At 43.1% G+C, this 15215-nt stretch overlaps 1 protein-coding gene across 2 annotated transcripts in view; it reads left to right on the top strand.

Annotated features, from left to right (window-relative positions):
- The first annotated feature begins 5345 nt into the window (after positions 1-5345).
- The window catches only part of PLA1A (phospholipase A1 member A), a 29376-nt gene continuing 19506 nt past the window's right edge, over positions 5346-15215 (top strand). The window contains exon 1 of one of the 2 annotated variants that reach the window (XM_045540200.1): positions 5346-5505. In XM_045540200.1, the coding sequence (XP_045396156.1) occupies positions 5427-5505 (79 nt within the window). In that variant the 5' untranslated portion in view covers positions 5346-5426. The remainder of the gene's footprint in view (positions 5506-15215) is intronic. The other variant, XM_045540199.1, reaches the window with a different exon arrangement.

Genomic DNA, 15215 nt, shown 5'->3' with positions numbered 1-15215 from the left:
GAGAGAGTCCCGGTGGAGTAAGATCGTGATAGCAGTAAGCCTTGTGCTCTGTTCTTCACCTTCCCGCAACTAAGGGGTGAAGTCAGGAGGAAAACCAGTTGTGAGTTTGAGATCCACATTTGGCAGCAGAGATAGGGAAGAGGCCAAGCGGAGCCCAGGTAAAGCTGTGAAATGGGCAGAGAATCTTCACTCTCCTCTCAGCCTCTGTCCCTCTTCAGACAGCCTCCTTTTCCTCTGTCCTCATTCTGCCCCTTTATCCCCATGGAGACCCACCCAATGCTTGGGCCATGATCTGGACCTCTCCACACTGTGCTTGGTCACACCTGTCCCCATTTGCCAAGGTTCTTACTTCACCTTTGTGGGCCTGTGTATCATCTGTACCAGCTGGTGGTGTCAGGCAAGTGTCCCCCTCTCGGGGTCTCTGGGCTTGGATCCATGGGCTTTCAACACTTTTCACATCCAAAGAATATGAGTCTACAATGGGGCTGTCTGAAGTTGGGGATAGGATCAAAGGAAGAATCCTTTGGTCTTTCCCAATCCACAGAGCTGCAGATAGAAGTCTGTATTTATTAATAGAGGACCGTGCTTCAAACCAGTGTTTCCCATCGTTTGGGCTGGTATGTGGACAACACTCCCCATTGTCAACACCAGCAGATGGAGGTGACACAGTGCACCTGTCAGCCCACTTCAGGGGCTGGCTGTGTCTTCTTAATAGGAATCTTCCTTCTAAAATACACTTAGTAAAGCTCATTTAAATCAAACTTTAAATTCATATTAGTATAGGGGCTATGGCAGGAATAGGGAAGATAGGACCCGGAGTAACAAAATCAAGAAACATGGCCTTGAGCAAACAAATGGATCTCTCTCCAGCAGGGTGATTTCCAAGAGAAACCGTTCTACAGGAGGTAATGTTTTTGGGGTGAAGTGGGCTTTCTGGCATCCCTTTATGCCACCAAGCCTCGAATCCAGGAGACCTGGAAGGAGGCCATTCTCCAAAGGTGTGCATTTTTTCCCTGTTGCAGGAAGATGGTAATTGCCATGTAGTTAGGCCTAAGAAAAGGCATGCTCTGTGGTCTTTTGTGGACAGCTGCCATTGAAACCCAGCTCTCAGGTTACTGAAAACTAATGTAAGTTGAGGCTAATAGTGCCTACCTTGAGGGATGTGGTGGGCATGAGACTAGGGAACGTATATTTCGTGTAGCAGATAAGGATGTGTTTACTGGTGGCAGTTTTTCAGATTCAAATCCATGCTGTGCCACTTTATGTAGCCTTGGGCAAGTTATTTAGCCTTGCTCTGCCTCTGTTCCCACATGTATAAAATAGGGCTACGAACAGTACCTACTTTCTGGGATTGTTGTACATTCTACATAGAACAGCATCTGGCACATGATAAGCCCTCAAACAAAAAGTAGAAGGAGATATGTCAACATATACTATGTATATATTAACTAATAGCTTTTTAAAAAATGTATCTAGGGTCTTCTTTCCACCAGCCTGTCATCAAATACTAATAGCAGACCTAGCAGACCGGGGGAAATCCCCAGATGATCACTTACAGCCAGTTCTTTCATCTCTTGGGAAACTTTTGACATGACCCAGGAGCTCACGGGGTTTTCTCTCCCTTCAACTTTCTCCTGGTACCACCTTGCACTGCACACACAATGAGAAACACTTAAGGATTTAAAGGCTACAATTTTCAGTCTCTCTCAACACTTGGAAGCTTGGTGTCACCTGGAAGGCACACAACTTCTCTGTTCTGTCAAAACCACAAGGGGTCTTTTATCTGAGCAAATGTAAAGCTGGCGTCCACTGTGGGGGTGAAGGCAAAACTTCCCCCTTGCCGTGGGAAGCTTCTCTGAAAAATCAACTCACAACAAACCAGATTAATAAGAATTATCAAATTTATTTCAGGTATATGCATGGGGACCGCCTAAAAATGAAGATTCAACTCCCCAGAGGGTTCAGAAGCTTATATGTCTTTCTGGTAAAATGGGTTATGGGAGGATGGGAGGGGGAAAGAGGAATTCTGTTAAGGAGCAACAAAGGACCACCAGGGAGGATGAATGGATGGAGAAAGAAGACTAACTAGTAAATAGTTCCCTTTTGGAATTCAAATGAGTCTGAGAGGTGGGACACCATCTTCTTAAAGAGTCTATTTAGGTGTGATCACACCCTTGGTCTTACAGGAAGGGAATGAAAAGCACAATTGTAATCCTAGGTGGGTCCTGATCTCAAGCAGATGAAGAAATGTCAACGATTTTGGGGGAGTCCCTGGTGGTGGCGGGAGTGAGGGAAGGTCAGAGAGACCTTGAGGCTTCTTCGGTCAGTCAGGCTTCAATCTGAAATGTCGGTTCTTGGCGCACTCATGGCTGAAGAATGACCAGACACACCAAAGTAAGGCAAGCACAAAAATGAGGTTTATTGAGGAAAGAAGGATAGGATTATAGAGCAAGAGGAAGACGTAGGTTTACAGAGCGTGATACGTACACCACAGATGACGACCGGATCCACTGTGGTGGCAAATGGAAGAGGCCAAAAGGGGCCTGGTTATGGTTTGCGTCTTGTTTTACAGTGCCTGGGTTGGGACCTCCCTCGTGGTTCAGAGGTCACCATGGAACTACTTTGATTGGACAGTTGGGAGTTGCATGACCTGAGTCTTAGACTACACACGCTAGGTGTTCTAGGTCACTTCCAGACTCCATGGTACCTATGCTGCTTGGCCCGTGGGCTAGAGAGTCCTCTGTATTCTTTTGCAGCTGGTGCGCTAAGTTATGATTGGCAGATTCATAGGGATTCCCTTCTCCCCAGGTATGGCAGTTGCTCAGGAGAGGATTAGGGTGGGGCAGGGCCAAGATGGGGGCCTGGGGCCCACCCATGTCCTTCTTCCCGGTGGGGCAATTGCACCAAGGCAAGAGCACCCACTTCCATCCCTAGGGGACCCGGAATCCCTCACTATCTACCTAACAAATCCAGAATATCAAAATGTCATATTTCGGGGTAAATTTCTAATTTCCTTTGCCACGTATTTTTCTGAGAAAATAGAGACAAAATATAGATGTCTTAAAATGAAACTAAAATTACATGGTTTGGGGTAAAAGGGGCACGAAATGTTCTCTTTTCCCATAAGGATCTAGATTGTCCTAAGCAGGAGCCGGGTTCACCATAAACTGCTTACCAGCTCGCCTGACGTAACACCCCCCCCCCACACACACACACGTTACCTGAAGTGGCCTTGTGACTTACAGCTGGGCAGCAAGGACAGTAGAACCCTAGGATTCATGGGGAGATGGGCCCCCCAAGGCTCAGGAGAGTGTTAGGCAGGGACCAAATCTCCAGGTGGCAGGTACAGCCAGGAGCGCAGTTCCCAGGCATGAAGCCAGGGACCAATGAGGGGAAGGGACTGCAGGAAAACACAGAACACCTGTCACTCATGTATATCAATCATGTGGTAACATCCCATAACCCTGTAAGCCCTCTCCCGGACCATGCCAATAAAAGGGAACCACCTGGGAGTCCTTAACCTCTTTCTCCACTCATGAAGACTGACCCGTTCCTCTCTCTGGAACTTCTTTTCACTTTGTATAGTTTCCATCCTTTCTGCAATAAAAGCTCTGTGTGCAGAATTGCTTCCTGTCTGTGGTCACTCTGTCACACCAGCCTGCTTGTGATTCCTCCAAGCAAGGAGCCAAAGAACCAGGACAACAGTCCACCAAGAGGCCAGACCTGACAAGAGCAGCCCTGGGCAAATGGAGACTCATCTGCACACATCGCATCTGCACCACTGCAGAGGGCCAAGGAAGCAGCCTACTCTGGGTTTTCTACCCTAGGACAACAGGACACACTGGGCTAAAGCTATGAAGGACATCCTGTTTCAGGAGTCAGGCCTGGGAGACTGGAACAGGGCCTACGCTGTTCTGGCCAGTTCCCACTATCTCAGGATGTTGTATTCCCAGAATATCTTACAGTTATTCTTGAGAACTACAAGCAAGAAAGGGGGAAAAACTGGGTCAGTGCACGGCCACCTGAAAACTGTCCTACGCTATGCTCAGACATTATGACTTGTCCTGAGAAGTGTCTGCATGTGCGTGTGTGCGTGTGCACATATCACATGCAGTATACACTGTACATCAGGAGTGGAGACTCCAAAAATCATGCTCTTCACCTCATATCGGAGAGGAACCTGGCAAAAGTTTGGACTTCCTGAAAATCGAGTAGGATAAGGGCTTGAGCCATTCTGGGTTGGGCACTAAAATTTCATGACACATTCTATCTAATGGGGTTATATGCAATCTTAAAGAAAGAATGAGACAGCCTAAAGTATTTTGTTTAGTGTGAAAAGCAAAGATCAAAAAGGTGTGTGTAGTAAGTCAGTAAGTGTGTAAAAATCTAAAAAGAGTGAGTTAGAATATCTCTAAAAGTATATGCAAGAAAATGGTGACAATGACTGGCTTCTATGGGACTTGGAGAACCTCGGGGAGGAGGATGGAGATTTATTTTTCAACGGCATGCTTTTGTATTTTTATTTTTTTTCTGAGACAGGGTCTCAGTCTGTTGCCTGGGTCAGAGTGCAGTGGCATCATCATAGCTCACAGCAACCTCAAACTCCTGGGCTCCAGCGATCAGACTTCCTCAGCCTCCCAAGTAGCTGGGACTACAGGCATGCGCCACCACATTCAGCTAATTTTTCTATTTTTTGTAGAGACAAGATCTTGCTCTTGCTCAGGGGGGTCTCAAACTCCTGGTCTCAAGTGATCCTCCCTCCTTGGCCTTCCAAAGTGCTAGGATTACAGGCGTGAGCCACTGTGCCTGGCCTGAACATCTATTCTTAGAGGCTGGGCTTTACTTCTAGCCCCTAGATTCTATGAACATATAGTACTCTCCAGAACAAACTCCATCTTCCTCCATTCTGTGCATTAAACGTACACTTACCATGTATTATTGGCTCAGCTCGGCAGTAGGCACTGGGGCTTCAAAAATGTAGAGAAGGTCTTTGCTCTCAAGTCGCTCAGAATCTTCCTAGGAAGACAAACAAGTTCACAGACAGTAACTCCAGTACAGTGAGGGCTTTGTGGCCACCTGGAGATGAAAGACTTCTGCCTTGGTTATTACTAACATTTTATAAGGGGAAATGGGAGAGGTACAGAAAAGTTTCCTGATCATGTTTGGCTCTGAGAGGAAGGACAGTATGTTTCAATGTCCCCTGGTTAAAAAAAAAAAAAAAGAAAAGAAAAGAAAAAGGAAAGTGTATTTATTTTCATTGAGAAGAAGAAACTGAAAACTCTGGAGTTTGAATAAACAGGAAGACTTTATTTTTCTTTTACGGGTCATGAGGCCAGTTAATGATTAGTGAGACCCAAGTGGACGTTTGCTGAGAGGCCCGGCTCTGGGTCTCCTTGGCCTTAGGCGGTAGGACTTCCCGCTCAGCAATGTCCCCAGGCCTCTGGGGGAGCCGCTTCTGCTTGTGGGGGCTTTTCTTGTGGCTCCGCGGCAGCGTTGGAAGCTCAGGTAAGCTGGAGGCTCAGGCCTGGGGTGGGACTTATTTCAGTCAATGATTGTATTTCTCAAACTACTTATGTAGGACTAACTGCCTGAACGTCCCCTAAAAGTCCTTTGCCTCTCCTGAGGTGAATTTAAAACAGGGGAAAAAACCCTACTATCATAAGAGGAATGATGGTAAACAGGACACTTTCTCAGGTCACAGAATTGAACTTTCCCTGGTTGTTTGACTCATTTTTCTAAAAGCCATATTACAATCATTTTTGCCTTACACAAACCAGGATGATTCTAAGAAAATAAAATTTGATTAATTCCAAAATATTCCTTTTCACCCTATAAATAGCCACTGTTCCAAGATATATTTAATGTTAAAATTTGAATTTTCCAAACTAATAATGATTTTGTTTGTCATTGAGAGTGTTAGATGTCTTTTTTTTTTCTCATTTCTTTTTCTTTTCTTTTTTCTTTTATTTAAGGCTGGTCAAGTGAAGCAGTGGGAGTGGATAGGGTACAAAGGAATCTGTGACTGGTTGTGATAGGTTAGTTGTAAACACCACTGCCACTGGACTCAGACCAACCTAGATGTCCTTTTTAATCCTGTCACCCAACTCAAGTTTAGGCTTGCCCTCCGTCTTGGCTGATAGCTAGTCCCTGCTAACCACAGATGCCTGTTAGCACGACTTCCCTCAGATGCCATTTGCATTGTATCTTTCCCCTGGTAAAGAATCAGAAGACACGGTTCTCGGAAGACTTTCCCCTCCCCCAAGCAGTGGCCCCATTCTCAGAAAGATCCCCTCCCTCTGCACTCAACAGCAGATCTTCCCCATAAGACATTTAATTCTCATTCCCCAGCTCTAGACTACGCCATGCTTCTGTCTGGAGTTGCTCGTACTGCCTTTGGGTTAATTTCTGCTCTTCACGTCTTCCAAGGGGGCTTCCATGATCGTATCTTCCTTGCAACCCATCATTCCTCTGCTCAGCACCCCTCCCTGCTCCAAAGTTCAACGTGCATGAGTGCGTGCACTCCCTGCATCTGTGGGTGGCTTTTTATTTTTTGACATTAAAAAGAGAAATGAAACATTTATTTAAAAATAGTTTTAGATTTATAGAAAAATCGGACATATACTACAGCGAGCTTTCATATAGTCCAAACACATTGTCCCTTATTATTAACTGCTTACATTACGTGGGCGGCTTTTTAAAGGTGCTGCTCAGCTTCACATGTGCTCTCTCCTACATTTGCCCCTGCCCCAGTGCCTTATACCTCTACCAGGGGGTAAGCATACCAGAGAGAAACTATTCTAGAACCAGGGAGGCCCGTCTGCCCAGTTCTTTCCCAGGGAGTATTGGTACCTACTTCCTAGAACACTCTCTTTCTCTTTAACACTTTTCATGTTTTTTGACAAAACAGTATTCAAGGTGGGGCGCGGTGGCTAACACCTATAACCGTAGCACTCTGTCCTTTGTGATCTTAGTCTGACTGAGCTAGCCCATAATATTTAGAAGAAAATATGAGAGATTATCTTTATGGGAAGATTGCTTAAATGAGACACCAGAAGCACAAATCATAAGATAAAAAATTGATAAATTTTATTCTATCAGTTTTTGTAGAAAAACACAAGCAAAACATAAAAATAAAAAACAAGTCATAGGCTAAAAAGAAGTCTTTTTTGTAATACATATTATAAACAAGAGATTCGTGTCAAGAATATATAAAAAAACCTGACACAAATCAATGAGATAAAATGAGCAGGTCAGTAGAAGAGTGAACAAACTACATGAACAAGTTTCATAGAAAAGAAAATCACAATATATGAAAAGAAGTTCAACTCTATTAATTAGCACTAAAGGGCAAATTAAAATGACAAAGAGGTAATATTTCATTCCCATCAGTTGGCAAAAATTAAATAATCTGACAACACTAAATACCAGTGAGAGGGGAAACAGGATCCTATACATTTCTGGGGGGGATGTAAATTATATCAGCTGCTTTGGAGAGCAATTTGGCTACACTGGTAAATTGCCTTGGGACCCAGTGATTCCATTTTCAGAAACCATCTTAAACTTTTCACATTGTAGGGGGTGGGGAACCTCCAGCCTCAAGGGTACATGGGGCCCTCCAGATCCCCAAGTCCAGCCCCTCCACCAAATCCAAACTTCCCTTTATTAAAAGGATCTGTTCTGTAAAACTTGGATTCAGTCAAAAGGCCACACTCAAGGATCCATAAGTCCACATGTGCTCCAAAGGCAGCAGGGGACTATATTGTCATATTATTTACTGAACATTCTTATATCTTAAAAGTATTTTATAATTTTTTAAAAATTTACCCATGAAAGAGCAAAAAAAAAAAAAGGAATGCAATACATTAAAATGTTAAAATATATTTGTGTCTGGATGGTGGGCTACAGACAATATCTTCTTCCATCTACTTTTATGTATTTTCTAAGCTTTCTATAATAAGTCTCTATTACTGCTTTTAAAAATTCAGAACAGTATAAAGAAGAAACGGGTGCTGGTGCTGGAGATAGTTTACAATCTCTCTACCTGGATAATCCCTGCTGATCCCTCAAAAGTAAGATTAGAAATCTTAAACTTTCCTGTCCATACCTCTTCTACCCAAAGGCAAATTCTCCTCACGTTTTCTTGGATTCAGGAAAAAAGTATATACATAAACAGACATAGATGGCATATACTTATATATTCCTTTGTATTGCTTTTGTAGTGGAAAATACCTAGAATTTAGCCAAAGAGAAAAGAATTTTATTTTGCAAGTTTAAAAACACTGGGGCTTGAAAATCATTCCAGTTAAACTAGAATACAAATCAGATAGAACATACGACCCTTTGGAGAGAAGGAAAGTGGTTAAAGGGAGGAAAGGCCTTAGAACCCCTTCTAGGACACTTTTTTTCTTTTTTTTGAGACTGAGTCTTACTCTGTTGCCCTGACAAGAGTGCCTCAGCCTCCTCAGTAGGTGGGACTACAGGCACACCACGATGCCTGGCTAATTTTTCTATTTTTTGGAGAGATGGAGTCTTGCTCTTGCTCAGGCTGGTCTCAAACTCCTGACCTCAAATGATCCTCCTGCCTCGCCTCCCAGAGTGATGGGATTACAGGCGTGAGCCACGCCACCCAGCTGTTTATCATTTTCTTTCTCATATTGCCCTTGTCTGGTTTTGATACTAGGTTATTTTAGCCTCATAAAATAAATTTCTATTCTATGAAACAGCTTATATCATGTAGAGGTTATTTGTACTTTAAAGATTTGGTAGAGTTTTCATATAAAACCATCTGGTTCCAGTATATTTGATGGCTAGAGAAAACTCTCAGTTGCCAGTTCAATTTTCTGATTCTATGAGGTTTATGTGGGTTTTCTAGCTCCTCTTGAGTCAGTTCCAGTAAATTACATTTTTCTGGAAAAGTATCCATTTGTTTTAAGTTTTTCAATGTATTTGGGAATTTTTAAGAATATGTTTTAATCCTTGATGTTCTACAGTTATCCTTTGGTCTGCCTAGTATAACTTGCTTTATTTATTTATATCTTGCTCATTACCCTGAGATTAATTTTTGATTGGAGCACTCATGCCTTTTTTAAGTTATGGAAAATTCTTAGCAATTAACTTTTCAAAATACTGCTTTTTCTCCCATTCTCTTCCTTTAGAGCACTGGTCCCCAACCTTTTTGGCACCAGGGACTGGTTTCATGGAAGACAATTTTTCCATGGACCACAGGATGGTAGGGGGATGGTTTCGGGATGATTCAAGTGCATTACATTTACTGTACACTTTATTTCTATTATTATTACATTGTCACTTGCCACCCACTGATAGGGTTTTGATATGAGTGTGCAAACAATTGATTTATTATGGTCTCTGTGCAGTCAAACCTCTCTGCTAATGATAATCTGTTCTTGCAGCCGCTCCCCAGCACCTGCCCTGCATCACTGCCTTAGCCCCACCTCAGATCATCAGGCATTAGATTCTTATAAATAGCTGCAACCTAGATCCCTCGAATGCGCAGTTTACAGTAGGGTTTGGGCTCCTATGAGAATCTAACGCCACCACTGATCTGACAGGAGGCAGAGCTCTGGCAGTGATGCCAGCGATGGGAAGCAGCTGTAAACACAGATGGAGCTGTGCTGGCTTGCCTGCTGCTCACCTCCTGCTGTGCAGCCCGGTTCCTAACAGGTCATGGTCTGGTACTAAGTACATTTTTTATTTATTTATTTTTAATTAATTATTATTATTTTTTTTGAGACAGAGTCTCACTCTGTTGCCCTGCATAGAGTGCAGTAGTATCATCACAGCTCACTGCAACCTCAAACTTCTGGGCTTAAGTGATACTCCTGCCTCGGCCTCCTGAGTAGCTGGGACTACAGGCACGTGCCACCATGCCTGGCTGATTTTTTCTATTTTTGGTAGAGATGAGGTCTGGCTTTTGCTCAGGCTGGTCTCAAACTCCTGACCTCACGTGATCCTCCCGTCCTGGCCTCCCAGAGTGCTAGGATTACAGGCATGAGCCACCATGCCCAGCCTCTAAGTAAACTTTTTATTAAAGTACAACATATATACAGAAAGGTTCACAAATTCTTACTACACAGATTAATAAATTTTCAGAGCAAATTCACCTGTGTAGCCATCATGCAGATCAAGAAATGAAACGTTACCAGGATCCTAAAACTCATCCCCTATGCCCGTTCTTAGTCACTACCACTCCAAAGATAACTACTATCTTGGCATCTAACATACTGATTAGTTTCACTTTAACTTTTAATTTTAATTTTTTCATTTTAACTTTTCAGTGAAAAGTTTGGTTGTGGCCTCTCTCCTCCCCCCGCCCCTCCCTAACCCCCCACCCCTCAGCTCCTCCAGCCGCTCCCACCGCTCCATCTTCAGTCTCTACTCCAGCCAGGGAGCCAGACAGCTCCTGTCTCAGCCCCTGTTAGCCAGGCCTGGTCTTTCTATCCTGCCTCCCTAAATAAAGCAATAGCCCCAGGCAGCAAGTCAATAGCTGTGTTTTGTTTGTTTTGTTTTTGTTTTTGCCCTTCCTTTCAGGAATTGAAAAGCCCCTCTCCATCACTGGCTACAAGGTGAGCCTGGTGCTGGTCCTCCCATCTGACCTTTACAGAGCTGAATTCTTACAACCACTGCCTTCTCCCAGACCTGGCACCCAGCACCATATTGCATTTCTGTTCTTTTTCTTTTTCGTGAAGGTAGTATTTTTATATCTGAGATCGTCAATGTCTTTTCATCTCTCTCTTTTGATACTCACCTGTCGTTGCTCTTTGGTTGGAGTGGTGGTTGGGGAGAGGCAGTATCTGACTGTGATTCACTCTGCCATACTCCATGCTCTTGAATGATTGACAGTTCTATTGTCTTCAAATATTGGCAACTTTTGTCTCTCCCTCTCTAAACTTTATAACTTTTATCCCATTGTATTGTCTTGTTTTACTGGCTAGGACTAGGACAACTAGTATGATATTTAATAGAAGCAGTGATAGCAGACATTGGTGTTTGTTCCCAGTTCTAAGTGGAATGCTTCTAATGTTTCACCAATAAGTCTGATCCTCAAGCTTTTGGTAGCTGTTCTACATTAAGGAGTGTTGGGTATTGAATTTTGTCAAGGATTCTTTTTTGTGCATCTGTTGAGATGATCATTTGGTTTTGCTTCTTAAGTTGTTCATATGTGAATTAATACATTTTCTAATATTAAAACATCCTTTGATTCTTTGGATTTGACCTTGCTTGTCCATAAAGTTCTGTTTTGTTTTTGTTTTTGCTTTTGTTTTTGTTTTTTGAGACAGGGTCTCGTTCTATTGTCTGGGCTAGAGTGCAGTGGAGTCATCATAGCTCACTGCAACCTCAAACTCTGGGCTCAAGCAATCCTCCTACCTTAGCTTCCTGAGTAGCTGGGACTACAGGTGCAAGCCACCATGCCCAGCTAATTTTTTTCTATTTTTTGTAGAGACGGGTCTCATTCTTGCTCAGGCTGATCTTGAACTCCTGACCTAATGTGATCCTCCTGTGTCGGCCTCCCAGAGCGCTAGGATTACAGGCCTGAGCCACTGTACGGGGCCCATGATGTACTTTTTTTCTTGTTATCCTTGATGAATTTAGATTTGCTGAACTTTTATCTAGGATTTTTTTGTGTCTATGTTTAGAAATGAAAGTGGTCTTTAGATTTTCTTTCTTCTTCTGTCCTTGTCCAGTTTTAATATTTTGGGAATATTTTGATAGCTGGGAATCTGTCTCCCTCCTAATTGTATTGCCTGGAGCAAGATATATATATATACAATAGGAACTTGGGATTGGTAGAACTTCCTGGAAAACTGTCTTGCCTGTTAGAGCTTTTTGACAGATAGATTTAAAACTACAGATAATATTTGATTATCTGTTTTTTCTTTCTTCAGTAAGTTTTGTTAAGTTCTATTTTTCTAGGAAATTACCCATTTTCTAGAAAAAATATTCATATTTTCAACTTTTGGGTGGGTATAAGTGTTCTTTTATGGTTTAAAAAATCTACTGTGTCTATAATTATATCCCCTTTTTACTCTTGATAGTGTTTACTTGTGACTTCCTTCCTTTTTCCTTACTGTATCTTATCAAAAGCACATCTAGTTCATTATTCTTTTCAACAGACCAGCTTTTGGGATTTATTGTGTTGGCAGGTACTATTCTAGGCAGTAGACTGAACAAAATGGATAAAAATCCCTGCCTTGTTGGAAAGTACTTTCTAATGGGGGAGACAGTCAATAAACAATGAATATAATCAATTAGTAAATTCCATAGTAGATTAGAAGGGGATGATTGCTAAACAAATAAGTTGATCAGTGTCAGGAAGACTGAGAGAAATGAAGTGAGGAGTGTAAGCAGTTTCCAATTGAAACAGGATGGTTAGAGTAGCAAAGGTGGCATATGACAAGCAAAGTCTTGAAGGGAGAAGGAGGTGAGCCATGTAGGTACCTAACGAAACACATTCCAGGCAGAAGGTGCAGCCAGTGCAAAGACCTCCCAGGAACCTGTCCAGGAGGAGGGTGAGCAAGGAGGACTCCTGGCTGGAACAGAGTGAGCGATTGATTGTAGGCTAAGACAAATGGCTCTCGGAGCAGGCGGATCAGATCACAGAGGGCCTTGTAGTCATTGTTAGGACTTCAGATTTTTTTTTCTTTTTTATTTCAGCATATTATGGGGGCACAAATGTTTAGGTTACGTATACTGCCCTTGCCCCACCCGAGTCTGAGCTTCAGATTTTAATCTGAATAAAAATTGCAACTTTCGGGGCCGGGCGCAGTGGCTCACGCCTGTAATCCTAGCCCTCTGGGAGGCCGAGGCGGATGGATCGCTCGAGGTCAGGAGTTTGAGACCAGCCTGAGCGAGACCCTGTCTCTACTAAAAAAATAGAAATAAATTATCTGGACAACTAAAAATATATATATAGAAAAAATTAGCCGGGCATAGTGGCGCATGCCTGTAGTCCCAGCTACTGGGGAGGCTGAGGCAGGAGGATCACTTGAGCCCAGGAGTTTGAGGTTGCTGTGAGCTAGGCTGACGCCACAGCACTCACTCTAGCCTGGGCAACAAAGTGAGACTCTGTCTAAAAAAAAAAAAAAAAAAAAAAAAAAAAAATTGCAACTTGCCCAGAGATGTGACAGGACTTACTTTTTAAAAAGATAAACCTGGTTACTATGTTGCAAATAGACTGAAAGGGCCAAGAGTGAGGATGGGAAAAGCAGTTACGGGCTAGGGCAGTAATTTTGGGAGATGATGGTGGCTTGGACCAGGGTGGGTGGTGAGAAGTGTTGGATTCTGAATATTTTATTCTGATGGTCAAGCTCACTTACCATTTACATGCGGGATATGAGAGAAAGGGAGGACTCAAAGATGTCTCTAAGAAGTTTGGCCTGAGAAACTGCAATGACTGAGTTGCTAACCATGTTGCTCGTATTTCATGGTTTTCTGTTTCTTTAGTTTCAACTATTGTCTTTATGTTTCTTTCCCTATACTTTATTTGGAGTTGCTGTAGTGTTCTTTTCTGAGTTAAGAGATTAATTTACCTAATCTAAATGTTTCCCATCTCCCCGCTAATGTTTGTGTGTAAGGTTATGTATTTCCCCCATTAAAAGATAACTGTAGACACATTAAGATTTTAAAGAGGTTTTTGTTGTTGTTGTTGTTAGCAAACAGTGATGCATGAATCGAGCAGCTCCAGACTGAAAGCTTTTCAGGGCTCCACCGAAGTGGCATGAGGAGAACATTTTATAAGGTGCATGTGGAGCAAGGCAAAGGAGATATTTGATGGGTTAAAGTGGAGCAGTAGGCTGGGTGTGGTGGCTCATGCCTGTAGTCCCTGCACTTTGGGAGGCTGAGGTGGGAGGATCTTTTGAGCCCAGGAGTTAGAGGCTGTAGTGAGCAATGATTGTGCTGTTGCACTCTAGCCTGGGTGACAGAGCAACACCCTGCCTCAATCAATCATTCAATCAATGGGGCAGTAGCCTAAGGCTCCTAGTGAGAGGTTGGTTGGCAGCTTCTGATTGGTAAACCTTAAGTTTTCTTTTCCTACGGTACGACTGTTCACCATGAGTTGGGGTATAGTTAAGCTTCCCCAGGAACTAAAGCACTAGAGCTGCCTCAGTCTAATGGCCTCCCAATTCATTATCTTAATGCCTCTAAGTGCTGTTTTAGCACTTAGAGGTCTTTGCAAGTTTTGATGTGTACTCATTTTATTGTCATTTAGTTTTTAATATTCTCTAGTTCCATTGTGATTATCCTGTAACCCATACATTGCTTAAAAGGGTGGTTTTACATCTCCAAATGTATTTTAAAATACCTTTTGTTATTGATTTTTTTTTTTTTTTTTGAGATAGGATCTCACTCTATCACCCAGGCTGGAGTGATTGCAGTGGTACGATCATACCCAATGCAACCTCAAGCTCCTATAGGCATGCGCCACCACACTTGGCTAATTTTTTGTAGAGGTGGGATCTCACTATGTTGCCCAGACTGGTCTCAAACTCTGGGCCTCAAGCGATCCTCCCACCTCAGCCTCCCGAAGTGCTGGGATTATAGGCATGAGCCACTGTGCCCAGCCTTGTTAGTGGTTTCTAATTTTATTACATTTTATTTAGATAACGTGGTCTGGATGATTTTGATTCTTTGATGATTATCTGAGCTTGCTTGTGATATATTGTGCTCATTTAAAAGGACTTTTAATTCTCTGATGCATCTAGGGTTCCCTATAGGACCAATAGAGCAGATTTATTAATAACATGGTTCAAACCTCATGCTCAAGCAGAGTCCTTTCATTCTTTCTTTAAAGAGCCAAAGGCTGGGAAGGCAGATACGGTAGTAGACTCAGGGGTCTTTCTCTCCCATGTACTGCGGGCCGCATTCTCAGAGGGCTTGATCCCAGGAGTGTCCAAGACCTGGCTGCTCAGAAGGGCTCGGCATGGACACTGGGGATGAGACTTGAGACTCAGAAGTGGTGTTGGGGAAACCTCTGGTCCACCTCAGTGCTCCTCTGGAAGGCCTTGCTGCAGGAGGTATTCTCCAAGGGTGGGGTTCCCACCATTTACTCATAGCACCATGTCCCAGAGCATCCCAGGCCCACTACCTCTGATGGCAAATAATCTCTCCAGAAACCTAAAGTTGTTGTCTTCCTTGGCAAAGGGGCCCACGCAAATCAAAGTCTTCAATCTGGGCCTGTCCTCTGAACAGCTGATTCT

The sequence above is a fragment of the Lemur catta genome, chromosome 1 (genome assembly GCF_020740605.2).
Source record: "Lemur catta isolate mLemCat1 chromosome 1, mLemCat1.pri, whole genome shotgun sequence".
Classification (NCBI taxonomy): domain Eukaryota; kingdom Metazoa; phylum Chordata; class Mammalia; order Primates; family Lemuridae; genus Lemur; species Lemur catta.
This window is presented reverse-complemented; position numbering and strand designations above follow the sequence as displayed.